Source organism: Peromyscus eremicus, chromosome 12, assembly GCF_949786415.1.
Source record: "Peromyscus eremicus chromosome 12, PerEre_H2_v1, whole genome shotgun sequence".
In the NCBI taxonomy this organism is placed as follows: domain Eukaryota; kingdom Metazoa; phylum Chordata; class Mammalia; order Rodentia; family Cricetidae; genus Peromyscus; species Peromyscus eremicus.
The window spans coordinates 62,033,894-62,058,385 of record NC_081428.1 but is presented as its reverse complement, the minus strand read 5'-3'; the positions used below and the strand labels follow the sequence as shown (position 1 = coordinate 62,058,385).

General features: G+C 42.5%; 1 protein-coding gene across 1 annotated transcript; it reads left to right on the top strand.

Annotated features, from left to right (window-relative positions):
- Positions 1–1,696: 1,696 nt before the first annotated feature.
- Rnf168 (ring finger protein 168) lies at positions 1,697–22,660 on the top strand. Its single transcript, XM_059277163.1, has 6 exons — positions 1,697–2,368; positions 9,232–9,308; positions 11,732–11,911; positions 14,638–14,759; positions 17,323–17,404; positions 20,590–22,660. Exons 1-6 carry the CDS (start codon positions 2,062–2,064, stop codon positions 21,523–21,525), a joined length of 1,704 nt encoding a protein of 567 aa, XP_059133146.1. The 5' UTR covers positions 1,697–2,061; the 3' UTR covers positions 21,526–22,660.
- The last annotated feature ends 1,832 nt before the right edge of the window (positions 22,661–24,492 follow it).

Below are 24,492 nucleotides of genomic sequence, written 5' to 3'. Positions count from 1 at the left end.
TCTTTTCTTTTCTTTTCTTTTTTTTTTTTTTTTAAAGATTTATTTATTTATTTTGTATACAGCATGTATGACCAGAAGAGGGCACCAGATCTCATTACAGGTGGTTGTGAGCCACCATGTGGTTGCTGGGAGTTGAACTCAGGACCTCTGGAAGAGCAGTCAGTGCTCTTAACCTCTGAGCCATCTCTCCAGCCCCCTGAGCCATCTCTCCAGCCCCCCACTTTTCTAATATTATATAAAATATAGGCTATTGATGAGGATCCAGTATTGACTGACTGACTGACTTTTTTTTTTTATGCCGAATGCCATTTATTGAAGGAGGGAGGAGGTCTTAAATACAGGTTTACAGCACAATAGGAGAACCCCGGAGGGCAGAAGTTCTATACCGATGTTTTACAATCTTGCATCTAAGCTGTTAACGCCCAATATGCAGGATACAGACAAGGAAGTCCCTTAAGCATTCAGGAGGGTGGAACCCGGGAGGGAATTAGCACAGGGAGGATATCAAGGTCAAGGTCAGCAAGCAAGGCAACAGTTACCCAAGACAGGGGCCAGGGTCCTACAGGTCCCACTTTTACTAGAAAATGAGCTTCTGACTTAGGTTGCATGGGACAGACTGATTGACTTTTTGAGGAAGGGTCTCATATAGCCCAGGTTGGCCTGGAACCAGTTATGTAGCAAAGGCTAGTTTATAATAATCCTTTTGTGACTACTTTCTAAGGGCTGGGATTACAGGCATGTGTCTCTTTGCTTAGCTCTTCAGATTCTGATAGCAAACTCAATAGGCATTTACTCATGCTGAAGTTTCAGGGAACAGGGCCCAAGCTAAGCATCCAAAAAACCAGGAGGGAGAGAACAGTAACAGACAAATCTCCAAACTGCTGAGCTCCAGCCAGTACCATAAGGATACTTACCCACTTCAACCTTTACAAGGATTCTTAGAAACCATCAGTTCAACTTTTTGTTGCTGTTTTCCTTGAACATTACTTGTCTATAAAGCCAATATCTGCTCGTCCTAAGACACATTCTATAGAACGTCAGTGTTGCAAATAAAAGCCAACAAAAATCTTTCAGCTGAATTTGTTGCAATTTTTTCTTTTGGCACTAAGAACTGTTCCAGAAGACCCGGGTTCAATTCCCAGGCCAGGTGTCTGATCAAGCCAGTTTAAAAAAAAAAAAAAAAAGGACTCACATGGCACTAAAAACTTTGGAAAGCTTTGTTAGGAGAAACAAAAAAGTAGTTTAAGAGAATAATTATAAAAATCACTGTTTGGAGCTTGTTTAGAGAGTTTAGTTTTTAAGCCAGTGACTAACCAAGTTTCTGTAGCCTACGTTAGCTTCAACTATAGCAGACAGAGGGAGCTGCGACGGGCAGGTGGCACGCGACAACGCGCACAACTCCCGGAAGTCCCGCCCAAGTGGGCGGTTCCTTGGGTGAGAAGTGCCGTTTTTTTTTTGGCGGGGAACTGTGACGTCAATAGGTCATGTGTATCTGCTTCGGCCGCCGCCAATACACTGGCTGGCGGGACTGCGGGTCTGAGCGGCTGGGTCTCGGGCCCCTGGGGAACCGCGAGGCGGCCAGAAGCTGGAGCGCGGGGACGGAGGGCTGCCACCGCCGCAACGGCGAGACGGAAGTCCGGCGGCGGCCCGAGCCCGGCTTCCGGGCGGTACGGGGTACTCTCGGAGCGGCGGACGCCGGGCTTCCGGCCCTGGCAGGCCCGGCGACCTCGCGCCAAGAGGCGGGTCCTCACCCGGTAAGAAGGGGAGCTGGACCCGACTGTCCGCGGCGCGGGGAGCCAGAGCCACTCCCCGCCCCGAGCCGCCGAGCTCCCGAAGGAACCTTCATTCATTCCCTTGCTGGACGCGGGACATAACTGTTCGCCTGACAGCACAGCGCCTGTGTGCCTCGGGCCCGTGGAAGTTCAGCCTGCCCGGATCCCAGTACGCTGCTGTACGTCGGAATAAACAAACCGCTCGCTGACTTTCTCCGGACTGCGTGGTTAGCCGGAAGACGAATCTGGTTTCTTGCAGGTGTTGACGTTGAGTAGGCCTCATTAGCATATGAAGATGGCTGCTTCCAAAGACGCCATCCCTTCCTTAGCCGAATGTCAGTGCGGGATCTGTATGGAAATACTGCTAGAGCCGGTAACCCTTCCTTGCAACCACACGCTCTGTAACCCGTGCTTCCAATCGACTGTTGAAAAGGCCAACCTGTGCTGTCCCTTCTGTCGCCGCCGGGTCTCTTCGTGGACTCGGTACCATACCCGAAGAAATTCTCTTGTCAATACAAAACTGTGGGAGATGATTCAGAAACACTATGCAAAGGAATGTAAGCTTAGAGTCTCTGGACAAGAATCAAAGGAAATCGGTGAGTAAAAGTCAACGTGTTTATTGAGTTAAAAAAAAAAAAGAAAGAAAAGAAAAAAGGCCCAAAAACGTTTAGAGAAGGGACCGTTATTTTTCTATTTTAAAAAGAAGACTAAATAGTTTAAATTGATCTTGATTTGTGGTTTTATGAACCCCGCCCCCACATGGGATAAAGTCAAGGGCAAGTTTTTTACCACATGTAGCTCAAATTGTGTTCACCAGCTGTGATTGAGTTTTTAAAGCTGCAACAACAACCAAAAAAATAGAGTTGTCACTTTCGAGTTGTCTAAAGACTTGCGGTTAAATTCCAAAGTTCTTTGGCTTTGCGCTACTTTCTCTGACCTGTGGTTCTAAGTATGCAGCAAGCCTAAACTAGCTTCCCATTGCCAGTTCCATCTAGTTCAGTCATTTTTGGTTGACCCCTTCCAGTATGGGGGTTCAAGGAGCTATAAACTGGTCCCTAGTCTTTAGCAGTTTGCCTGTATTACAAACCATTCAGTATTTCCTTTTAAGCCTTGAATGTGGTTTGTCTGTGGTGTACTTGCCTTTTATGTGTTGGGGAAAAAAAAAAACAAAACCAGACCCAAAATGTGGCCAGCCACGCCTTTAATCCCAGAGGCAGAGGCAGATGGATCTCTTGAGTTCAAGACCAGCCTGGTCTACAAAGCTGGTTCCAAGATAGCCAAGGCTATAGGAAGAAACCCTCGGGCTCCAATTTGCTTGCTTGGTCCCCAGTTGATGAACTATTTGGCAGGATTGGGTGTGTCCCTGTTGGGGGCCTAATAAGGAGCATTGAGGTTTCTAAAGCCTGTGACTGGTCCAGTGTCTTGCTTTCTCCTTGCTGCCTGCAAATCAGGATGTAGTACTTACTCAGTTGCTTTCCCAGCATCATACCTGCTTGCCTGCGGCCTCACTCCTTCCCATGATGTGAATGGATCAAATAAGCCTCTTAAACCCTAAGCAAGCCCCAAATGAAATGGCTTCTCTTAGAGTTGCCTTGGTCCTGGTGTCTCTTCACAACATTAGAACAGTAACTGAGACAGTGGGTTCAAGTATTTGCCACACAAGCCTTGCGACCTGAGTTCCGTCCCTAGAACCTAGGACGGAGAGAACTGACTTTGAAAATTGTCCTCTGGCCTCCACACGTGTGTGGCAGTCACTGCTCACATTTGTACTCGTCCCACACCCACTGACCCATGTCTTGGGCCCCTAGTTTTGAGATAAGGTTTCATTAGGTAGCCTGGGGTAGCCTTATCCTTAGAAATTCTGGACTTGCAGGTGTGCAGGAGCACACCTGGCTGGAAGCCATCCTTTATTATGTAGTATTAATGAGGGCTGACATACCTTTTCTGTAAAGGTCAGAATAGTGTTTTAAGGACTGTATAGTCTGTTGAAGATAGGTCTGCCGCTGTAAAAACAAAAGCACCATAGACATTACATTAATTTACATTGCCCTTCATAAATGAAAGTAGTGCCTGTGTTTCCATAAAATTTCTTTAGGAAAAAAGAGAAGATAAGGGCCAAACTTGGTCAGAGTAGCCCCTGGCTTAGAATATCCCTATTAATATTCTTAAGAAAAATTCTTTATCTGTGGAGGTGGCAGAATTAAGCGATTGCAGATGCTTAAGGAAGGGAAAACTTGAGGTTTCTTTTTTGTTTGTTTTTTTCCAAGACAGGCTTGTCTGTGTAGCCCTGGGCTATCCAGGAACTCACCCTGTAGACCAGGCTGGCCTTGAATTTAGAGATCCGCCTTCTGAGCCTTAGGATTAAGGAAAGGTGTGAGCCGGGTTGTGGTGGCGCACACCTTTAGTCCCTTTAGAAACCCTGTCTCTAAAAACCAAAAAAAAAAAAGAAAGAAAGAAAGGTGTGAGCCACCTTAAATATGTATCTAATTGCGTGTGTGTGTGTGTGTGTGTGTGTGTGTGTGTGTGTGTGTGTGTATGTATGTGTGTATGTATGTGTGTGTGCGCGTGCGTGCAGAAGCCCTTTGAGGTCAAAAGAGGCATCAGATCCCCCAGAACTGGAATTACAGATAGTTGTGAGCTGCCACATGGGTACTAAGAACCAGCCAAAGATCCAGGTCCTCTGGAAAAGAGCAGTAAGCATTCTTTTGTTTGTTTTGTTTTGTTTTTTTCGAGACAGAGTTTCTCTGTGTAGCTTTGCGCCTTTCCTGGAACTCGATTTGGAGACCAGGCTGGCCTTGAACTCACCAGATCCACCTGCCTCTGCCTCCCAAGTGCTGGGATTAAAGGTGTGGGCCACCACTGCCTGGCGCAGTAAGCATTCTTAACTACTGAGCCATCTCTCCAACTTTCAGAAATTTGTTATTCTTAAAAAAAAAAAAGTCCATTTGATAAATAAAAATAGCAAAGCTATCAAGAGAGCAAAAGACATCTCACAAAACAGAAGAAAATATTTGCAAATCATAGAAAGTAAGATAATACCCAAATATAAGCTGGAGGGTCACTGTAAATTCTAGGCCAGGCAGGGCTGTGTTGTGAGACCCTGTTACAAAAATAACTCATCAGGAATCTCCATCAAAGAGTCCCAGTCTAACCAGGACTAGTGAGATTCTGTCTCAAAAAACTTAAAAGAATCCAATTAAAAGTGGTCAAAGTGGTCAGGTAAAGTGGTTCATTTCTATAGTCCTAGCACTCAAGAGGCTCGATTCAAGGTAAGCCTGAGCTATGTAGTAGGTTCTGGGACAGCCTGAGTTATAGTGATGTTGTCTCAAAGAAAAGAAAGAGGTTGGGCAAAGAATTTAGATATTACTCCATTAATGATATTTAGGTGTTTAGCTTACCAGTAAGACACCTGAATGTCATTAATGGAGTAATGGTCCATATCGCTAGTCATTTGGTAAGTACAAATCAAAACCAAAACCACTGAGACAGAGGCACTACCACTGCTTTCATACTCATTTGGATGACTTGTGGAAAAGAAGCCTTGGGGGAAAATCATAGAGGGTCAGCAAGAATCCCTAGACAAAAGGAAGTCTGAAGGGAAGGAGACCTGCCTATCCTGGGCCACCCAAAGGAAGAGAGGAAAGGTCCAGGGAAGGGAATAAGAGATGTTGAGGTACAGGACCGATGAGAAGAGCAAGAGATGGAAGAACTGAATCAAAGCAAGAGGATGTTGTTGGAGACAGCTAACTTAGTAAAATGAACATTTTTATCTTAGATTTTAAGCTGCCTTTTATTTCTTTTGGTTTTGCAAGACAGTTTCTCTGTGTAGCCCTGTGTAGCCCAAGCTTGCCTCGAACTCTGAGATCAGCCTCCCTCTGCCTTCCAAGCAGAATTTATCTGTTTTCCAAATGAAAGTTTTTAAAAAATATATAGTTCTGTTTTCAGATGACTCAAATAGGAAAAGGAAGGTTTTTCCTCTTCATTGCCTTTATAATATGAGAACGTATTAGTAAAAACTTGTAAAACATATAAAAATAACAAAAAAGTAGACGAGCCCAAATGTCGTCAATGGATGGATGAACTAAATGTATATATGTCTGCAACAGAATATACTGTTCACCCGTTAAAAGGAATTGTTCAAGTTTAATGTGGGATGAAGACTTTGTTCCAGCTGTCCTTGCTGAGATGATTGTAGCAGGGGAGTACTGGCTTCATCAGTGGGTCAGTCCACTGATGAATTCATACCAAATGGGCTGGTAGGGGAAAATACACTGGTCACTGGGGAATGGCTTTGAGAGGTGTGGGTTGTTCCTGGTCCCTGCTGGGTTTCTTTGCTTCTTGGCTGCTGTTGAGGTAAGCAACTCTCCCTCAGCAAGTCTTTTCACCACCATGTTTCTACCTTGCACAAGCATTAAAAACAAAACATGGCTGCAAACCTCTGTATGAGCCCAAGGTGAACCTTTCCTCTCTCAAGTTGTTTGAGGTATTTCTCATAGCAGTGGTGGCTAACAGGAACAAAATTGGCAAATTCTAGAACGTGGAGTTAGAGGCATGCTTTTTTCTTTTTTTCTCACATTCAGGTTATGCCTTCCACACAGTATTATAGTAAGTACATGATGCTAGGTTGTATATATCATATATCATATTCTGACTCATAATGGCAGATTTCTCAACTGTATCCCTTGGAATTAATGTAACTATGAAATGATACTTTGAGACTGATTCTCCTACAGATTTTCCAGCAAAGGATTTAACACCTATTTATCACTCTTGCCTGCACTGCTTTCTGCAGAATGACAGTTGCAAATAGGAAATTTGGATTTTCTAAGGATGGTTCTTCAATCCTGGAGCAACCTTTTTTTCTAAGTCTGTGTGTAAAACCCACACACTTCTGGATCTTCATCAATTCCCTTTCAAACCCTTCCTCCTTACCTTACCTGTGTTACTGTCTGAGTGTAGACACCAAAGTGGAGATCAAAGGACAACTTTTGGTTGTCTATTCTTTCCTTCCACCACATAGGTCTTAGGGATTCAACTCAGGTTGTCACACTTGGCACTAAGTCATCTTGCTGGCTGTCCTGGAACTCACTCTGTAGCCCAGGCTGGCCTCAAACTCACAGAGATCAGCCTGCCTCTGCCTCCTGAGTGCTGGAATTAAAGGTGTGTGCCACCACCCAGCCTAGCTCTTCATTTTTAAAAGCTCTGTGTGTGTGTGTGTGTGTGTGTGTGTGTGTGTGTGTGTTTGTGCACATTCACGAGCACATGCTTGTATATATGTATATCCAAGGCTCTCTGCCACAGACTACATCCCAGGCTAAACCTTGGGAATTTGATGAAGAATTAAAAGTTCAGTAGTAAGGATTAACTGTCAGGAAAGCCAAGGAAATAGTTGAGTCCTAAGGTGGAGCTAAGCATGTAGCAAGCATTTCTAGGCATAGCTTGAAGGAAGCAGAGGCAGGCAGGTTTTTGTAGGTTCAGGCCATCCTGGTCTGCATACAAAAAGTTCCAGGAAGTCCTAGTCTACATAGTGAGACCATGTCTTTGGGGGAAAAAATCTGGATGCATTGGGGCCGGTAAGGTGCTCATTGCCAAGTCTGACAACTGAATGTGATTCCAGGGAACCCTACACGGGAGCAAAGAAGGCCACCTTCTGAAGATTGTCCTGTGGCCTCCACTTGCACTCCATGGTGCATGTCCCCTCACCCCATAGTAATTAAATGTAATAAAAATAGTAAAAGCTGGATGCAGACAGCAGATATTTGTAATCCCAACACTTAGAAGGTTGCTGCAAGTTTGAGACAGCCTAGGCTATGTAGCAAGACTGTCTGGAGAAAGCAAAGCAAGGGGCTAAGAGATGGCTCATCAGTTAACAGTACTTCTTCTAGAGCATCTGGGTTCAGTTCCCAGCACCCTCACCAGGCACCTACAACCCCTTCTAACTCCAGTTGCTAAGGATCTGAGGTCCTGCCCTCTTCTGGTCTCCATTGGAACTGCATGCCCATGCTGCACATAAAGTTTACAGGCATACACACATATGGACAAAAATATTTCTTTATAAGGAAAAAAACAAGCTGAGGGGGTGGGGTGGGGTGGTGACACATGCTTTTAATCCCAGCATTCATTTGGGAGGCAGAGGCAGGCAGATCTCTTAGTTTGAGGCCAGCTTGGTCTAAAGAGTGAGTTCCTGGACAGCCAGGGCTACACAGTGAATGAACGATGTCTCAAACCTCCCCCCCCCCCAAAAAAAAACAACCCAGAAAAAGAAAGGAAAGAGAACAAATTTATATATTTGTTTCTTAAGGCAGAAAGACAAAGTACCACAAGTTGGGTGAGTTTAAAAAAATGAACATTTCCTAATAGTTTTAGAGGCTAGAAGTCAAGATATAACCAAGGCCCTTGACTTTTTAAGTTGGAAGTAGAGCACTTCCTCACCTCTTTGTAGCTTTTTGAGCTTTTGTGTGTATTGGTGTTTTGCCTGCATATGTGTCTATACCATGTGCATGCCTGGTGCCTGCAGAGGCCAGAAGACCGTGTTGGCTCTCTTGAAGCTGGAGTTATAGATGGTTGTGAGCCACCATGTGGGTGCTGAGAATCCCAGGTCCTTTACAAGAGCAACAAGTGCTCTTCACCACTGAGAGCCATCTCTCCAGGCCCCCTCTCTGCATGTCTTGATACCATCTCCCATCTGTGTTTGTCTTTGTGTCCAAATTTGTCCCATATTTACTAGTCATAATTAAGATTCACCTCAATGACCATACTTTAACTTTATTAACTCTGAAAGATCCTATTTCCAAATAAGATCCTATCCTGAAGCACTGGCGTTTAGAATTAGAACTCAGCTCAACACAATATCTAATGCTTCCTCTCAGAAAAACTACAAAACATTACTTACAGAAATCAAAGACTTAGCTGGGCATGCTGGTTCTAATTGCAACACAGGAATCTGAGGCAGGAGGATCTCAAGTTGGAAGCTTGTACTTGTCTCAGTTTTTTAAAATTATTTTTCCCTCTTAATCTCAGTATACTATTGGGGTTACTTTTTTTTTCTTTGTACTCTGTTGATGGGCTTTTATGACCCAGGGCCTGGTACATGCTAGATATGAGCTCTGTTATTGAACCATGTCCTTAGCTCTGTCTTTTACAGGTGGTTTGGTTTGGGTTTTTGAGACAGGGTTTCTCTGTGTAGCCCTGGCTGTCCTGGAACTCACTCTGTATACCAGGCTGGCCTTGAACTCAGAGATCCACCTGCTTCTGCTTCTCTAGTGCTGGAATTAAAAGCGTGCACCACCACCACCCTGCTTGTTGTAGTTATTTTTTATGGAGTCTAGGAAGTGTGTGTGTGTGTGTGTGTGTGTGTGTGTGTGTGTGTGTGTGTGTGTTCATTAAGTATTAAAGGAAGGCCAAAGTCAGTCATAAAGTTCTGCTGCCCTGATACTGTTTTCTTCCCCATGTGAAACAGTTGATGACTACCAGCCAGTTCGTCTGTTAAGTAAACCTGGGGAGTTGAGAAGAGAATATGAAGAGGAGATAAGCAAGGTAGGTATGAAATAGTTTAGTTTTTGATTTTTTTATTTTGTTGAAAATGTCTTTGCTATGCTTTCAATCTTAGAAATCTCAAATTTATATATAGTACATGTTTATATAACTATCATGGACTGAAATGTTAGTAACTTTAATGACTTTATAAGCCCTACCCCCACCTTCCATTAAGATAGTATCATGGAGCTCAATCTGGCCCAGGATGACCTTGAACTTGACTGATCTTCCTGCCTCCATCTCACAATGATGGGGTTATTCAAATAGTGATGTCACACCTGGCTTTAAAAGTTGTTTTGTTGTTTTTTTTTTGTTTTTTGTTTTTTGTTTTTTTTTTTTTGGTTTTTCGAGACAGGGTTTCTCTGTGTAGCTTTGCGCCTTTCCTGGAACTCACTTGGTAGTCCAGGCTGGCCTCGAACTCACAGAGATCCGCCTGGCTCTGCCTCCTGAGTGCTGGGATTAAAGGCGTGCGCCACCACCGCCCGGCTGTTGTTTTTTTTAAGACATGGTCTCACAGAGAGCCTGTCTCTGCTTCCCAAGTACTGAGATTAAAAGCATGTGCCACCTAAGCGCACCTAGAGGTCCCATTTTTGTTTACTTTTCATTTTTATTTTACTTTATGTATTTGGGTGTTTTGCCTGCATGTGTGTCTGTGCATCACTCATGTGCCTAGTGTCATTCATTAGAGGCCAGAAGAGGGCATACACAGGATTCCCTGAACTATAGTCAACCACCATGTGGGTGCTGGGAAGCAAACCTAGGTCCTCTAGAGAGCAGCCTGTAGTCTTAACCAGTGTGCCATCTGTGTGGCCCAAGGTTTTTAAAGATTTATTATTATGTATAGAGTGTTCTGTCTGCATGTATACCTGCACATCAGAAGAGGGCACCAGATCTCATTACAGATGGTTGTAAGCCACCATGTGATTGCTGAGAATGAACTCAGGACCTCTGGAAGAGCAACCAGTGTTCTTAACCACTGAGCCATCTCTCCAGCACCCCAAAGTCCCTTTTTAAATATTCAACAACAACAATAATAATAAACTAGCCTCTATTACATATATATAATTAGTGAGGGATGCTTTTGTTTTTAGATAGGATCTTTCTGTGTAGCAATGGCTGCCTTAATACTATGTGATTATTAATTGTTATTATAATGCCTAAGCATTTAAGTGTAAAAATGTCTTTGATTTTTCTGGAGTTTTTACCTTAAAAAGGATGATGGTAAAGAAGTGGTAGATTGTGGATTTAGCGAGGAAAGTATACAGGGGTGACTGGAAACACAGTGGGCAAAGGTTCGGCTTCCAGCATTTGAGCTTCACTAGTATGGTACTATTACTATTAATAGTAATATGTATATTACTATTATATATACTATGGTACTATTACATTTCTGAAACAGAGTCTTGCTCTGTATCCCAGGCTGCCCTAGAACTCACTGTATAGCCTAGGCTGCCCTCCAGCTGGTGATCCTCTTGCCATAAGCCTGCCTCAAACTCACAGAGATCCGCCTGGCTCTGCCTCCCAGTAGCTGCCGGCTACACATTGACCTTTTATGTGCTGCTGGAAATCCAAACTCAGTTCCTTACGATTGTGTAGCACGCAGTTTACCACACTGAACCATCTTCACAGCCACCGAACGTCAAGGTTCTGTGTGTTAGTTATAAAGATAGTGTGTGTGCACAGAGGGAGTTGGTGTCCTCTGTCATTCTCCACCTACTCCTTTTAGGCAAAATGTCTCCTGAACTTGGGACTTGCTTTTTTTTTTTCTAATCAGCTAGTCTGGAAGCCAGCAAGCCCCAATGATCCTGTTTTCACATACAAATATTTATAAATTAAACAAACAAATGCCAGGCATGGTAGTGAATGTATTTAGTCTCAGCACTCAGGATGCAGAGGCAGGCAGATCTCTGTGAGTTCAAGGCCAGCCTGGTCTACAGAGTGAGTTCCAGGACCGCCGGTCTACATAGTGAGACTCTGTCTTTAAAAAACAAGAGGCAGCAGCAGCTAGGTCTAGGGCATTCCTCCTTTGGCTCCCCTTCTACTCAGGAGTTCTTTCTCTTTTCCTTAGTAAATCTCTGTGCTCTGCTAAAGAGAGCAGCAGCAGAGGCAGCTAGGTCTACCTTAGTCAGCACATGGCTTTCCATGAACCGAGGAAGCATTGCGTGTCTGTGTCGTACTGCGGTGGAAACGGGTAAGGACAGAGGGCACGAGGTTGGAGTCTTCAACCAAACCTTTGTTGGGCTGACTGGGGTGGGCTTCCTGAGGTAGGACCTTGAACTGCTGTACACAAGTTTCCCTGTGGAGATTTGAATTTCATGGAGATAAATTCTTGCCAGTTTTCACTTCCATTTTTTTTTTACAATTCTTGTGAAATATGAGTATATTAAAAATTTCAGAAAAGGATGTCCTTTATTATTTTTAAGGTGGAGGCTGAACGACAAGCCAGCAAGGAAGAAGAAAACAAAGCCAGTGAGGAATACATACAGAGATTGTTGGCGGAAGAGGAGGAGGAGGAGAAAAGACAGACAGAAAAAAGGAGAAGTGAGATGGAAGAGCAGCTGAAAGGCGATGAGGAGCTGGCGCGGAGGCTCAGCATCAGTATTGTAAGTTTGCAGGGAGATGCCCCATCGCTTTGGCTTTCCTGAAGAAGGCGTCAGTTACAGGGGTTTTAGGATAGCTTTGTTCTACTTCAGGGGAAAAACTACTTTATTTATTTATTTGCTTATTTGTTTACTTACCTATTTATTGTTTTTGTTTTGTTTTTGTTTTTCGAGACAGTTTCTCTGTGTGGTTTTGGTGCCTGTCCTGGATCTGCTCTGTAGACCAGGCTGGCCTTGAACTCACAGGGAGGCTCTGCCTCCCAAGTGCTGGGATTAAAGACGTGCGCCACCACTCCTAGCCCAACAAACTTTTATGAATGAAACATTTTTGTGTATTGTTACTTATTTCCTGTAGCTGGGGACATACTTATCAATGGTACAGATCAAATCCTGTACCTTGGATATGCTAAACAGGTAAGCTGTACCTTCATCCTGGTCCTGTCTTATTTTAACATTTAGCTTATTTATTTAGTGTGTGGGCACTACATGAGTCGCAGTCAAAGGACAGCTTGCAAGAGTTGGTCCTCTCCTTCTATGTGGGTTCTGGGGATCGAACTCAGGTCTCCAGACGTGGTGGCAAGTGCATTATTTCTGAGCCATTTCACCGGACCTCCTAGCCCAATTCTTAAATATATTGAACCTGGATTTCCTTATCTTACTGTTAAATTATTGTTCATAAAGAACAATGAAAGGCAAGATGGTAAAACATACACTAAAACCTAAGGATTCTGGAACCTGGTGGCTTAAAAGAGCTTGGTAGATTGAAGCCAAAGCCTTAGCACAAGCTATAGCACTGAGCTACATACCTTGAGCCCACTTAGGCTTCTTTTAAGGTACAAACTCTCAGGGTCTAGAGTGATGTTTCAGCATTAACAGCACTGGCTGCTCTTTTAGAGGACCTGGGTTTGATCCCCAGTACCTTACATACATGTTGTGCATAGACATACACATAGACAAAACAACCATACATGAAGAAATCAATAAAATAATTTTTGTTTTGTTTTTCGAGACAGGGTTTCTCTGTGTAGTTTTGCGCCTTTCCTAGAACTCGCTTTGTAGCTGAGGCTGGCCTAGAACTCACAGAGATCCGCCTGGCTCTGCCTCCCAAGTGCTGGGATTAAAGGCGTGCGCCACCACCGCCCGGCTTGCACTTTATTTTTAAAATATTTTAAATTCACCGGGCGGTGGATACAGAGCCTCTGAGAATTAAACTCCCCTACTTTTGAAAAACACATCTGAGAATATATTTCACCAAATGAAGTATACCTAGAATTTTTTTTTTTATGAATCTTACCATTAATAATATAATCTTAAGCTCTGTGATATCCCCCCCCCCCCTTCTGTTGTATATCCTTTTCTCTGTTTGTGTAGGAATTTTGGAAAGATACACAGTCTGGAAATTTAAAAAAATTAACCAGCTGAGGGTTACCCCTTGCACTTTGGGAGCCTGAGGCAAAAGGGTCACTGCAGTTTCAAGGCCAGCCTGAGCTATATAGTTGGAACACTGTCTACAAACAGCAGAGAGAGATGAGAGGAAAGGAAGAGGTTGTCCAGTACAATAAGTGAATAGTGAGTGGAATCAAGATGGGAACATTGGAAGAGGGGAGTTTGGAGTCACCTGTATCTGACTTTCTGTCACACGAGGTCCAAGTAGATTTACTGAAATTTTAGGGTAATCTTTGGTTTAATGTAAATTTTGGAGATGGTGAACAATTATGGCTTATTTCTGTGTAGGAACTTTTGCTCCAGATATACTTTGTACTTTTAAGTACTTTCCTCACTAGAATAAGGTAGCTGCAATTGCATGAGACTGTCAGGAGCTGGTGAGATAGTTCAGTGGTCAAGAGTACTTTCTATACTTGCAGAGAACCTAGATTTGATTCTCAGCACCTACATGGTACAGCTTACAACCCTCTATAACTACAGTTCCTCTTCTCAACTCCTGGGGCATCCATATGTGCTGGTAAAATAAGTAAATCTTTTTTAAAAAACAAAAGGATGAAATTATCAGCTAGGAGATTAGTTATCATTTCTTTGAAGGAGTGTATTTGTGTGTGTGTGTGTGTGTGTTATGCTTCATTTTATATATACAAAAATATAGTATAATTAGATGTATATAGTAATGTATTTAATTTAGGCAAACTTGAATGAGCTTAATTTTCTTTATGTAGGCATCCCTTGGTATATAAATTAGTTTTGGGATCTTCCATGTATATAAAAATCTAAAGGTAGTCAAATGTTACATAAAATGGCACGGCTTTGCATATAGCACAAACATTCTTCTGTATATTTATTTTTATTGCATTTATGTATTTGATGAGTGTATATGTGTGTGTATGCACATGTAGCACAGCATCTTGTGTGGAGGTCAGTGGACAACTTGTGACAGTTGGTTGTTTCTATCATATGGGTCCTGAGATGGAACTCAGGCTGTCAGACTTAGCATGAGCACCTTAGCCACTGAACCATCTTGCCACCCATGGACTTTAAATCATATCTTATGATCTGTAATACAATGTAAATGCTATGTGGATGCCTATTGCAAAATAAAGTCTAGGTAATGAGAATGAAGAGTATGTACATGCTCAGTATTCTTCAAAGAACTTAAAGAATTCAATTTCTGAAAAAAGTTAAGAATATTGAGTTCATAGAATTCAAAGCTTTTTTTTTTATTTTTTATATAAAGTTCTCTTTAATAATGTCTTTGTATGTTTTTCTTGTGACCGAAGAACAATAACTATGAGAAAAATACCTTGGCTTCTCCTTCGAGTTCCAGAAAGTCAGATGCAGTCACAAACAAGTCACAAAAGAAAAATACAAACAAACAAAAAAACTTTGGAGATATTCAAAAGTAAGTGAACATAACTGCCATTTATCCATTGATCATCTACTGTATGCCTTTGGGTTTTGTTTTTATTGACCACCAATTCTTCAAGTTTGAATGTTTTGCCTGCATGTACGTAAGTGCACTGAATGTGTGCCTGGTGTCATAGGCTGCCAGAAGAGGGCATTGAATCCACTGGAACTGGAGTTATGGATGGTTATGCGTTGTAGTATAGGCGCTGGGAACTGACCCTGGGTTGTAAGCAGAGTTTTCCTGTCCCAGCAGCTGCTTCCAAATAACCACACAGAGACTTAATATTAATTATAAATGTTCAGCCAGTAGCTCAGGCTTACTACTAACTAGCTCTTACAGTGTTAATCTATGTGGTGCCTCACGGCTTTTACCTCTCCTGCATGTCCTGCTTTCTCTCCATCTGGCTTGTGACTCCTCTGACTCTGCCCTTCTTCCTAGCTTTGTCTCTGCCCTAAAAATCCAATCAGCTTTTTATTAACAATGAGAGCAGCACATTTTCACAGTGTATAGAAGGATTATTCCACAGCACTGGGTCTCCATCAGGCCTGGTGACAAGTACCTATACCTCCTGACTCATCTTTACCAAAAAGCTGTTTTAAAAATTAAGAGCTGGAGGGATGGTTTAGTGGTTAAGAGCATTTGTTGCTCTTTCAGAGGACCCAAGTTCAATTCTAGGACTCAAATCAAGTGAAGTGTCTCATAACCTTCTCTGGGGTTACCATTCACCTTTCTGGCCTCTACAGACCATACACATATATAGCATACAGTCACACAGACATATTCATAAGTAAAAATAAAATGACTCTTTTAAACAATATAGGTTTGCAAAAAAAGATGTAGAAGGTCTGGAGGTGATGGTACATGCCTTTAATCCTTGAACTCGGGAGGAAGAGGTAGCTGGATCTCTGTGAGTTCTAGGGCAGCCTGTTCTTCAAAGCTAGTTCCAGGATAGCCAAGGTTACACAAAGAAACCCTGTCTCGAAAAACAAAACAACAACAACAACAAAAAAGATAAAGATAAATCTTAAAAATGAAATGAAAGAAATCTCCTTTTTTTGAGACCAGCCTGGTCTATAAGTTCCAGGACAGCTAGAGCTGTTAACACAAAGAAACCCTGTCTCAAAAAATCAAAAAACAAAAGAAATAGGATGTTATACCCTGTCCATTGTGTGTTATAGGAAGGAGAGACACAACATTTATGGGTCCAAAAGTCTTTAATAAATCACCACATAAGCAGGGTCACTTCAGGACAAGGACTCAGGAGCCTTGTTTCTCCTGGCAGCCCAGAGCAGGGGCAGTAGTGAGGTCTATAAGCACAAAACCAAAACACCTGTGCCAAATTACAGTTACATTTTTCACCAGTCAGGAGTCAGAGAATGGGATCTTTCCTTGTGTGTTCCATCATTGTCAACTGACAGAATATAAGTCTTTCCATCCATTTGTTCTTTCTGTTGTTAAGAATAGGCATAATGTCTTAGAGAAATAAGGGGCATGATAGACTGTTTCTTTTCCCTTCAAGGAGATTCCTTCCTTCCTTCCTTCCTTCCTTCCTTCCTTCCTTTTTTCCTTCCTTCCTTCCTTCCTTCCTTCCTTCCTTCCTTCCTTCCTGTTTTAGGTTTTGGTTTTTTGAGACAGGGTTTCTCTGTGTAGCCCTGGCTGTCCTGGAACTCGTTCTGTAGACCAGGCTGGCCTTGAACTCTTGAGTGCTGAGATTAAAGGTGTGCACTACCACTCCCAGCCTCAAATGATATCGTCATTAATTTTGAGAAACTTTGTAGTCTTCCATTGTTTGGTCCTATCAGCCTTTTAAACTCTTTTCAAGAATTGTGAGATGATTTTTTTTTTTTTTTTTTTTTTTTTTTTTTTTTTTTTTTTTTTTTTTTTGGGTTTTCGAGACAGGGTTTCTCTGTGTAGCTTTGCGCCTCTCCTGGAACTCACTTGGTAGCCCAGGCTGGCCTTGAACTCACAGAGATCTGCCTGGCTCTGCCTCCCAGTGCTGGGATTAAAGGCGTGCGCCACCACCGCCCGGCGAATTGTGAGATATTTAATGTGACCTTTTCTTCTTTTCTATTTTTACACTAAATACTGTACTGAACACCCCCACATCCACCCCTTGCAGTGCTAGGCCGTAAGCTAGGCCTTCTAGCTGCTGGCCAGGCACTCTCACTTCCTGGAATACTCAGTTTCAGGTTGTGTCTTTTTTTTTTAATTTATTTATTATATATATGGTGTTCTGTCTCCATGTATGCCTGCAGGCCAGAAGAAGGCACCAGATCTCATTACAGATGGTTGTTAGCCACGATGTGGTTGCTGGGAATTGAACTCAGGACCTCTGGAAGAGCAGTCAGTGCTCTTAACCTCTGAGCCATCTCTCCAGCCCCCAGGTTGTGTTTTAAAGTTGACCTGAGACTTGGAGTTGAAATCTGCTCCAGTAGGTTAAATAGCCACCAGACATACAACCTTTAGGCATAAGTGGTTCATCTACTGTTAGCATATTGAGGTTTTTCAAAGCATTTGAGTTTTAGTAAACTTAACTTTCGGTGGTTGTTGTTTAAAGGTATTTGTCACCTAAATTGAAGTCTCGGTCAGCATGGCCCTGTGAAGCTGTACCTGGAGAGGATAAAAGCAGCATATCTAAGGTATGTTGGTGCTGAAGAAGCTCTCAGGGGCATTGACTCTTGCTCTGGGTACCTGGAATATCTATGCCGTCTTCAGCTCACTTTTTCTCGAATGGGCCAGGGACAGATACTTTAGTCTTTGTTATCAGCGGGTCTCTGCCATTGCTGCCAGTGGATGCCTCATTAGTATATAGGCAAACAAGTTAGCTTATCTGTGTCCAGGGAAACTTTCTCTTCCCCACTCCACCCAACCCACAGGCAGGGTCTCTCTGTGTAGCCCTGGCTGTCCTGGAACTTGCTCTGTAGACCAGGCTGGTTTCAAACTCACAGAGATCCAGCTCTGCCTCCCAGTGCTGGGATTAAAGGTGTGCCTCACCACTCCCAGCTCTAATGATTTATTTATTTTTTATGCTCACTGTTGTTTTGGCTGCATGTTTGCCTGCATGAGGGTGCCAGATCCCCTGGAACTGGAGTTAAAGACAGTTGTAAACTGCCATGTGGGGGCTGGGAATTGAACTCAGGTCCTCTCAAAGAGCAGCCAGTACTCTTAACCACTAAGCCACATATATCTAGCCTCTTATATATAAGTTTTTTGCTTGTATGTGTGTAGATGTCTGGTGTCCAAGAAGGTCATAAGAGGGCATATGGCTCTGGGACTGGAGTTACAGATGGTTGGAAGCTGCCATGTTGGTGCTAGGAGTCAAATCTGAGTCCTCTGCAAGAGCAACAGGTGTCCTGAACCACTGAGCCACCTCTCCAGCCCAAACTGTTTCCTAACATAGGCAGCAGGATGGACTTGGCTTCTGGGCCTCGGTTTCTAATCCCTGACTAACGTGGCAGCATTGACACAGCTGAATAGATCACATCTGCAGCAGTTTACCTAGAAGACGTTAAGATGGGAAGTCCACGTTAGGAGGGGGTCCTCACCACTGAGATCCTCTGCAGTAGCCTAAAAGTAACACCAAGCAACACTGTGCTGGCACTCAAACTCCATGTCAGAGTGGCTTCTGGGCTGGGTGCTGTGGACCTATAATCCTTTCATATAGGAAGATGGAGGCTGTGCACAGAAGACTGCGATTTGGACTCCATTGCAAGTTCCATGCTAGTCTGGACTGCATAGTAAGACTCTTGTTTCAAAAAAAGCCAATTCTGGTAACATCCCTGATGTACAGCTCTCAGGGGTATTGGTAAGGAACAAACCTAGTCAGAGTTATAAGTCACTTCAAGCTTTGGCTTTTTTAAAAAATGTGTTTATTTTGTTAGTTGGTGGTAGTGAACGCCTTTAATCCCAGCACTTGGGAGGCAGAGGCAGGCAGATCTCTCTGAGTTTGAGGCCAGCCTGGTCTACAGAGCAAGTTCCAGGACAGCCAGGACTACACAGAGTAAAACCCTTGTCTAAATAAATAAATAAACAAACAAATAAATAAATTTTAAGGAACTTGTATGTTTTGCCTCCAAGTATGTCTGTGTACTTGGTGCCTGTGGGAGGCCAGAAGAGGGCGACAGATCCTCTGGAACTGGAGTTATAGGTAGCTGTGAGCTCTCATGTGAGTGTTGGAAGTTGAATTTCAGTCCTCTGGCTTGGGTCCTCTGGCTGTGTAGCCAGTTTTCTTAACTACTGACTCGTCTCTACAGCCTTGCAAATGAAGTTCTTTACCTAAGGGCTAAGTAAAAGAGTGTGTATTTTTTTCTAATCTCTAATGTAGTATTTCTCTTCATGTTTAATATAGAAAACAAACCATGGTGCTGGTAATGGTATTTGTGACTGTGTCATTAGAGGAAGCACAAGGATTGGCTAGGAGTGGTGGCATATGCCAGGGCTTGGAAGACTGAGGCAGGAGGATCTTATGTTTGAGGCCAGCCTGGGCTACATGAGACCTTCTCTCAAACAGACATGTTCATAAAGGATATTAAAATGAATCTGTGTGCCTGCCAGGAGCCTGAGAAACAGAATGGGGCTGGAAGTGTAGATCAGTAGTACAGTGTGCACATAAAGTTAGGCCAGATTTGATCCCCAGAACCAAGGGAGGGAAGGGGAAAGGAAGGGAAACAAGTCTTATACTTTATATACATTTTTTAATAATCATCTCTTCTTTGAGATACAAATGATTCATGTTGCTACTATATCTTAGTTTATCAATAAATATCTTCTGTGGATTAAAAACAAAATAAAACTGGATCTCATGTAGCCTAGGCTAGATTTCAACTTGCTATGTAGCCAAGGATGACCTTGAACTACTGATCTTTTTGTTTCCATCTCCTATGTGTTGGATTTTTGAATATACACCACCATGCCTGGTGTTATATGGTGCTGGGGTTTGAATCCAGGATTTCTTACGTGCTAGGCAATCTTTTTGCCAATTGAGCTACATCCCCAACTCTTACACATTTGTTTTTTGCTTTGGGTTTTTTTGTTTTTAGGCAAGGTCTTACTTTGGCTGTCCTAGAACTCACTATGTAGACCAGGCTAGCCTCGAACTTACAGAGATCCACCTATCTCTGCCTCCCACTTCCTGGGATTAAAGGCATGTAACACTACTCCCAGCTCACACTTTTGTTTTTTAAATACTATAATAATCTTGTTACAATTCCTTTTGTAAGACCATGTTATCTCAAGTTTTACATTTAAAAATACTTTCTGGCTGAGCAGTGGTGGTGCACGTCTTTAATCCCAGCACTCAGAAGACAGAGGCAGGAGGATTTCATGGCCCTTGGAAGGCTGAGGGGGCAGAATCTCTTGTCCTAGAGTTTCAGATCAGATTGTACCAAGGAAGGGCTGGAGAGATGGCTCAGTTAGTTCCCAGCATTTCCATCAACTGATTGTAACTCCAGCTGCAGGGATTCAGTGTCTTCTCTGGACTCTGTGGACATTTGCACTCATGTCCATATGTCCCCTGCCCCTCCCACACACACGTATACACATAATTAATTAAAAATAAAATCTTTAAAATGTCAGAGAAGGAAAGGTGGGGAGCAGAGGTGATGGGAACACACTAGTACTATGTGAAGGAAAGGTGGGGGAGCAGAGGTGATGGGAACACACTTATTAGTACTATGTGAAGGAAAGATGGGGAGCAGAGGTGATGGGAACACACTGATTAGTACTATGTGATAGTGTATAGTGGCTGTTCACCTCTGGTGTCAGTGTATCAGGTGGCTTATATAATGGTTTCCCTTTATATAGTCAGTAATTTTGTTCTCTACAGGAAACTGACAGTAGTGACCCAAAGAGCCCTGTGTGGCAAGACACAGAAATTGAAGAAGATATGCCAACACTTTCTCCACAGATATGCCTAGAAACTCAAGAACAAGGTTCAGAGTCTTTGAGAGAATCACCTGTGCCATGGTTATTTGCCAGGGATGCCAAACAGTGCCTTGAAGGAACAGTTGAAACACTGTCAACCAATCCTGATGATTTATGTGTTGTAAATCATGAGGGACCTAAAGCCAAAGTTTCCTACTCTAACGAAGCTACAGTTAAGCCTTCTGGTAAAATAGAAAATGAAGAGTGCTCTGTGTCAAATGTGACCCAGTTAGCTGGCGGTAACAGAGTTCCAGAAAGTAGAGTGTATCATCTAGTACTTGGAAAGGAGATTTCTGAGAGAGAAAACCAGGAATCTGTGTTGGAAGCAGTCATGGATCCATGCTTTTCTGCAAAAAGGAGGAAAGTTTTCCTCAAATCCTCAGATCAAGAAGAATCAGAAGGGAATTTTACACAAAAACTGATAGATTTGGAACGTATGCTTTTTGAGAGACATAAGCAAGAAGAACAGGACCGGTTGTTAGCATTGCAACTTCAGAAGGAGGTGGATAAAGAGCAAATGATGCTAAACCGACAGAAAGGGTCCCCAGATCAGTACCAGTTGCGCACATCTTCGCCCCCAGACAGGCTGCTGAATAAACAGAGGAAGAATTCCAGAGATAGGAACTCCGGAAAGCAGACTAATTCAGAGCGTTCGAAATCTCAGAGGAGCACAAAAGATGAATATTGGCAACCCTTTAAAAGCACTTGGAAGGATTCAGTTAATGGAAGAAAGATGCCAGGTCCAGCTAAAGATGATTGTAGTAATGCATCCAAGAGCATTTATTCCCAGCAGCCTAGTAATTCACAGAAAAGTATTATTCAGATGTTTCAGAGATAAACCAAGCAAAGCATGAGTAAAGAGAGTGTTCTGTAATTAGTAAAGCTGTATTGTAAAGCTAGCTCTTTTCAGTCATAAAATCTTAAGATGTGCCATTATTTCTGCTCAGCAAGCACACTTACTCTTCTTTTTTAAGGTATGGTTACACAGGAAGAATCTACAAATATGTTTCTGCAAAAGTCAGTGATAAGGAAAGGTCCTTAATAGTTTCCGTTGTCAATAACTGCTGTGTTCTAATTGTGACCATCTTTACAGTTAGCTATAAAAATGCCTAGGTCAGGACATCTTCAGGTACCATTCCCTTTCCAAAACTCCCATGTTTTATGGCCTTTCTTTTGTTTTGAATGAGTAAGGAATCCACATGGGTGGCTTCCATAACACTAAAGTAGTTCATTCCCAGACCTGCTCTAATCTAAGCATCCCAGCCTTTCCTTTGATTTAAGATGGATTAGGATGTACATCAACTATTTGACTAAAAGGCTGCTAGGTTGTTAACACAAAAGGGTTTAAGAGTGGGATGGGGCTGAGTGGTGGGCTGGCAGTTAGGGGTCACTGGAACTGTATTAGAAACTGGGTCCAGAATGGCTACTCAATTTCTTGTGGCAGAACATTCTCTTTCATCCCTTCTTTGTTAAGCGACAAAATATTTTAGGTTTACGGCTTTTCACACTGTGGTATCTTTGTAAATATTGTGATATTTTTACTGATCTCTTCTAGAAAAGGGACTTTACTGTAGGACCGTGCATTCCCATCCTTATTGCCTACTGGCTCAGACTTTTATTTGTGTTTTTGCACAGAGATAGAAAGTGGTATGTGGTGTTTGCCCATGCTTGCCCTGAAAGGTAAATCCAAAGGAAACTGACTTTATCTTGTGAAATTGAACTTGTACTACTATCTTTCCTTTCATTAAGACAAATAACTTTTAGCAAACCATAGTTCCAATAGTGTTTCTTCTGGTGTCCTGGCATCCATTTATTGTTAACATAATGAACTATCCTAGTGCAGTGTTTGGCTTGAGCTTTTTCTTCCATTTTTGAGATTGTTTTTATGTTTATCTTGGCATAATTTTTTTCTAAGAGCAATTTACCTTAATGCTTTAAGTGTTGAACTCGAAATTAAAAGTTATCACAGTGAATCTTTCTGGGATAGTTCATGACCAAAGGGAAGAAGAAAAACAGGCCATGAAGTGGTATGTTAGAGTTTATATACTTTACTTCTCCACCTGCTTGTCCATGGGGACTTCATCTTGACTGGAGTTGGTTTTGAAATTTATAGTTTCTCTTTTAGCCTTTCTGTTATTCCTACTGTTTATACCTGCGTGTTAGAGAGTGTTACATTTTCTTATTGGTCATTAGTGAACTGTTTTTTCCTCATTTTTGTGGGAAACATTTAATTTTCTCAGAATATTAAAGCTGTGCAGATAAATTAAATTAAAAATTAAAATAAAATTAAAAAGAGGCCGGGCATGGTGGTATATGCCTAGCTAATTCCAGTACTTGGGAGGCAGAGGCAGGGGCATCTCTGTGAGTTCTAAAACATATATAATTAATTAAAAGAATGATTAGTAAAAAATTGGCTCTCATGTTTATTTTACTACACTTTAGTAGAAAAAAAAAAGGCTACAAACCAGGCATGGTGATACATGCCAATCCTATCGAAGCTAAGGAGGATTTTGATATAGTGGCCAAGCTGGGCTGCATATTAAGACCCTGTTTGTGGTACTAGAGAGGAAACCCACAGCCTCACACATGCTAGGTAAGCATTCTCTCACTGAGCTACATTCCCAGCCCAAGTGAAACTCTATCTCAAAAGCCAAAACAAAAATTGGCTACATAAAAATTAGACGCTGTGCATTATAACAAAACTCCCATAAAACTTAAGAACATAGTTGCTGGGCATAGTGGCACACGCCTTTAATCTGAGCACTTGGGAGACAGAGGCAGTCAGATCTCTTCGAGTTTGAGGCCAGCCTGGTCTACATAGTTCCAGGACAGCCAGAGCTACATAACTACATACCAAAAAAAAAAAAAAAAAATTACTTTGCATTCATTTATTGTGAAGGCTGGCAGCTATGTGCTGCAGCATGCTTGTGGAGGTCAGAGGGCAACTTGGAAGAGTTGGTTCTTAGTATGAAGTTTCTGGAGACTTGTAGTAGGACAGGCCCATAGAGTCGAGGAAATTGGCTCAGACCAATTGCCAAGGCATGCACATAACGTACTCCATATGAGCCAACCTGGAGTCTACCTGAGGGCCTAGCAACAGGAGCTGTCAGAGTTCCTGGTCATGCTGAGTCTGCCTGGGGGCCTAGCAACAGTCACTGTTGGTTCCTGATCAATGTCAGAATTCCTGATTGTGCCCAGTCAATGTGGGACGACCACACAGACTGGGTGCTGGGAGGACAGTATATAAGGCCTTCCCTGTTACTGAATAAATGAGTTTGTTATTGCCTTCAATGGACTCCCGGTGTCTGTGTCATTGATGCTGCGCCTTCTCACCCTCTCCCCAGAGGGAGCCATTAGAATCCAAGCAACAGAGACTGGACTACTAAGCCATCCTGCTTGTCCTACAAGGCTTTTTTAATTAAGATTTTAAGCAGGAGGATTAAGAGAAGAAAGGGCACAACAGAGTTTCTCAAAGAGACATCTTTAATACTTTGGAATTCTGAATCGTGCTGAAAATAGTCAAAGTAACATTAAATGTTTTTAAAATACTCCATGGTGTTTATAAAGCTCAGTTTGTACTACACGTGGCTGCTTTTTGTCATGTTTAGCATTTTAATTTTGTATTAGAATATACATAATGGGTGTAAGACGTATGCCATTCTCATATATGTGTGTAGTGTATTTTGATCCTGTTCCTAGACCCCTGCTACTCTCTTAACTGTGAGGAATAATCTGGCCTTGAACTTGTGATCCTCATATTTCTGCCTTCTCAGTATATGTGTGACAGCACAAGCCGCCACAAACA

Bases quoted from the DNA above. Each gene is read 5' to 3' on its own strand.
- Rnf168 (XM_059277163.1), top strand. From the start codon at position 2,062: ATGAAGATGGCTGCTTCCAAAGACGCCATCCCTTCCTTAGCCGAATGT. The intron at 2,369-9,231 runs GTGAGTAAAAGT...CATGTGAAACAG, and splicing joins ACAAGAATCAAAGGAAATCG to TTGATGACTACCAGCCAGTT. The intron at 14,760-17,322 runs GTAAGTGAACAT...TGTTGTTTAAAG, and splicing joins AACTTTGGAGATATTCAAAA to GTATTTGTCACCTAAATTGA.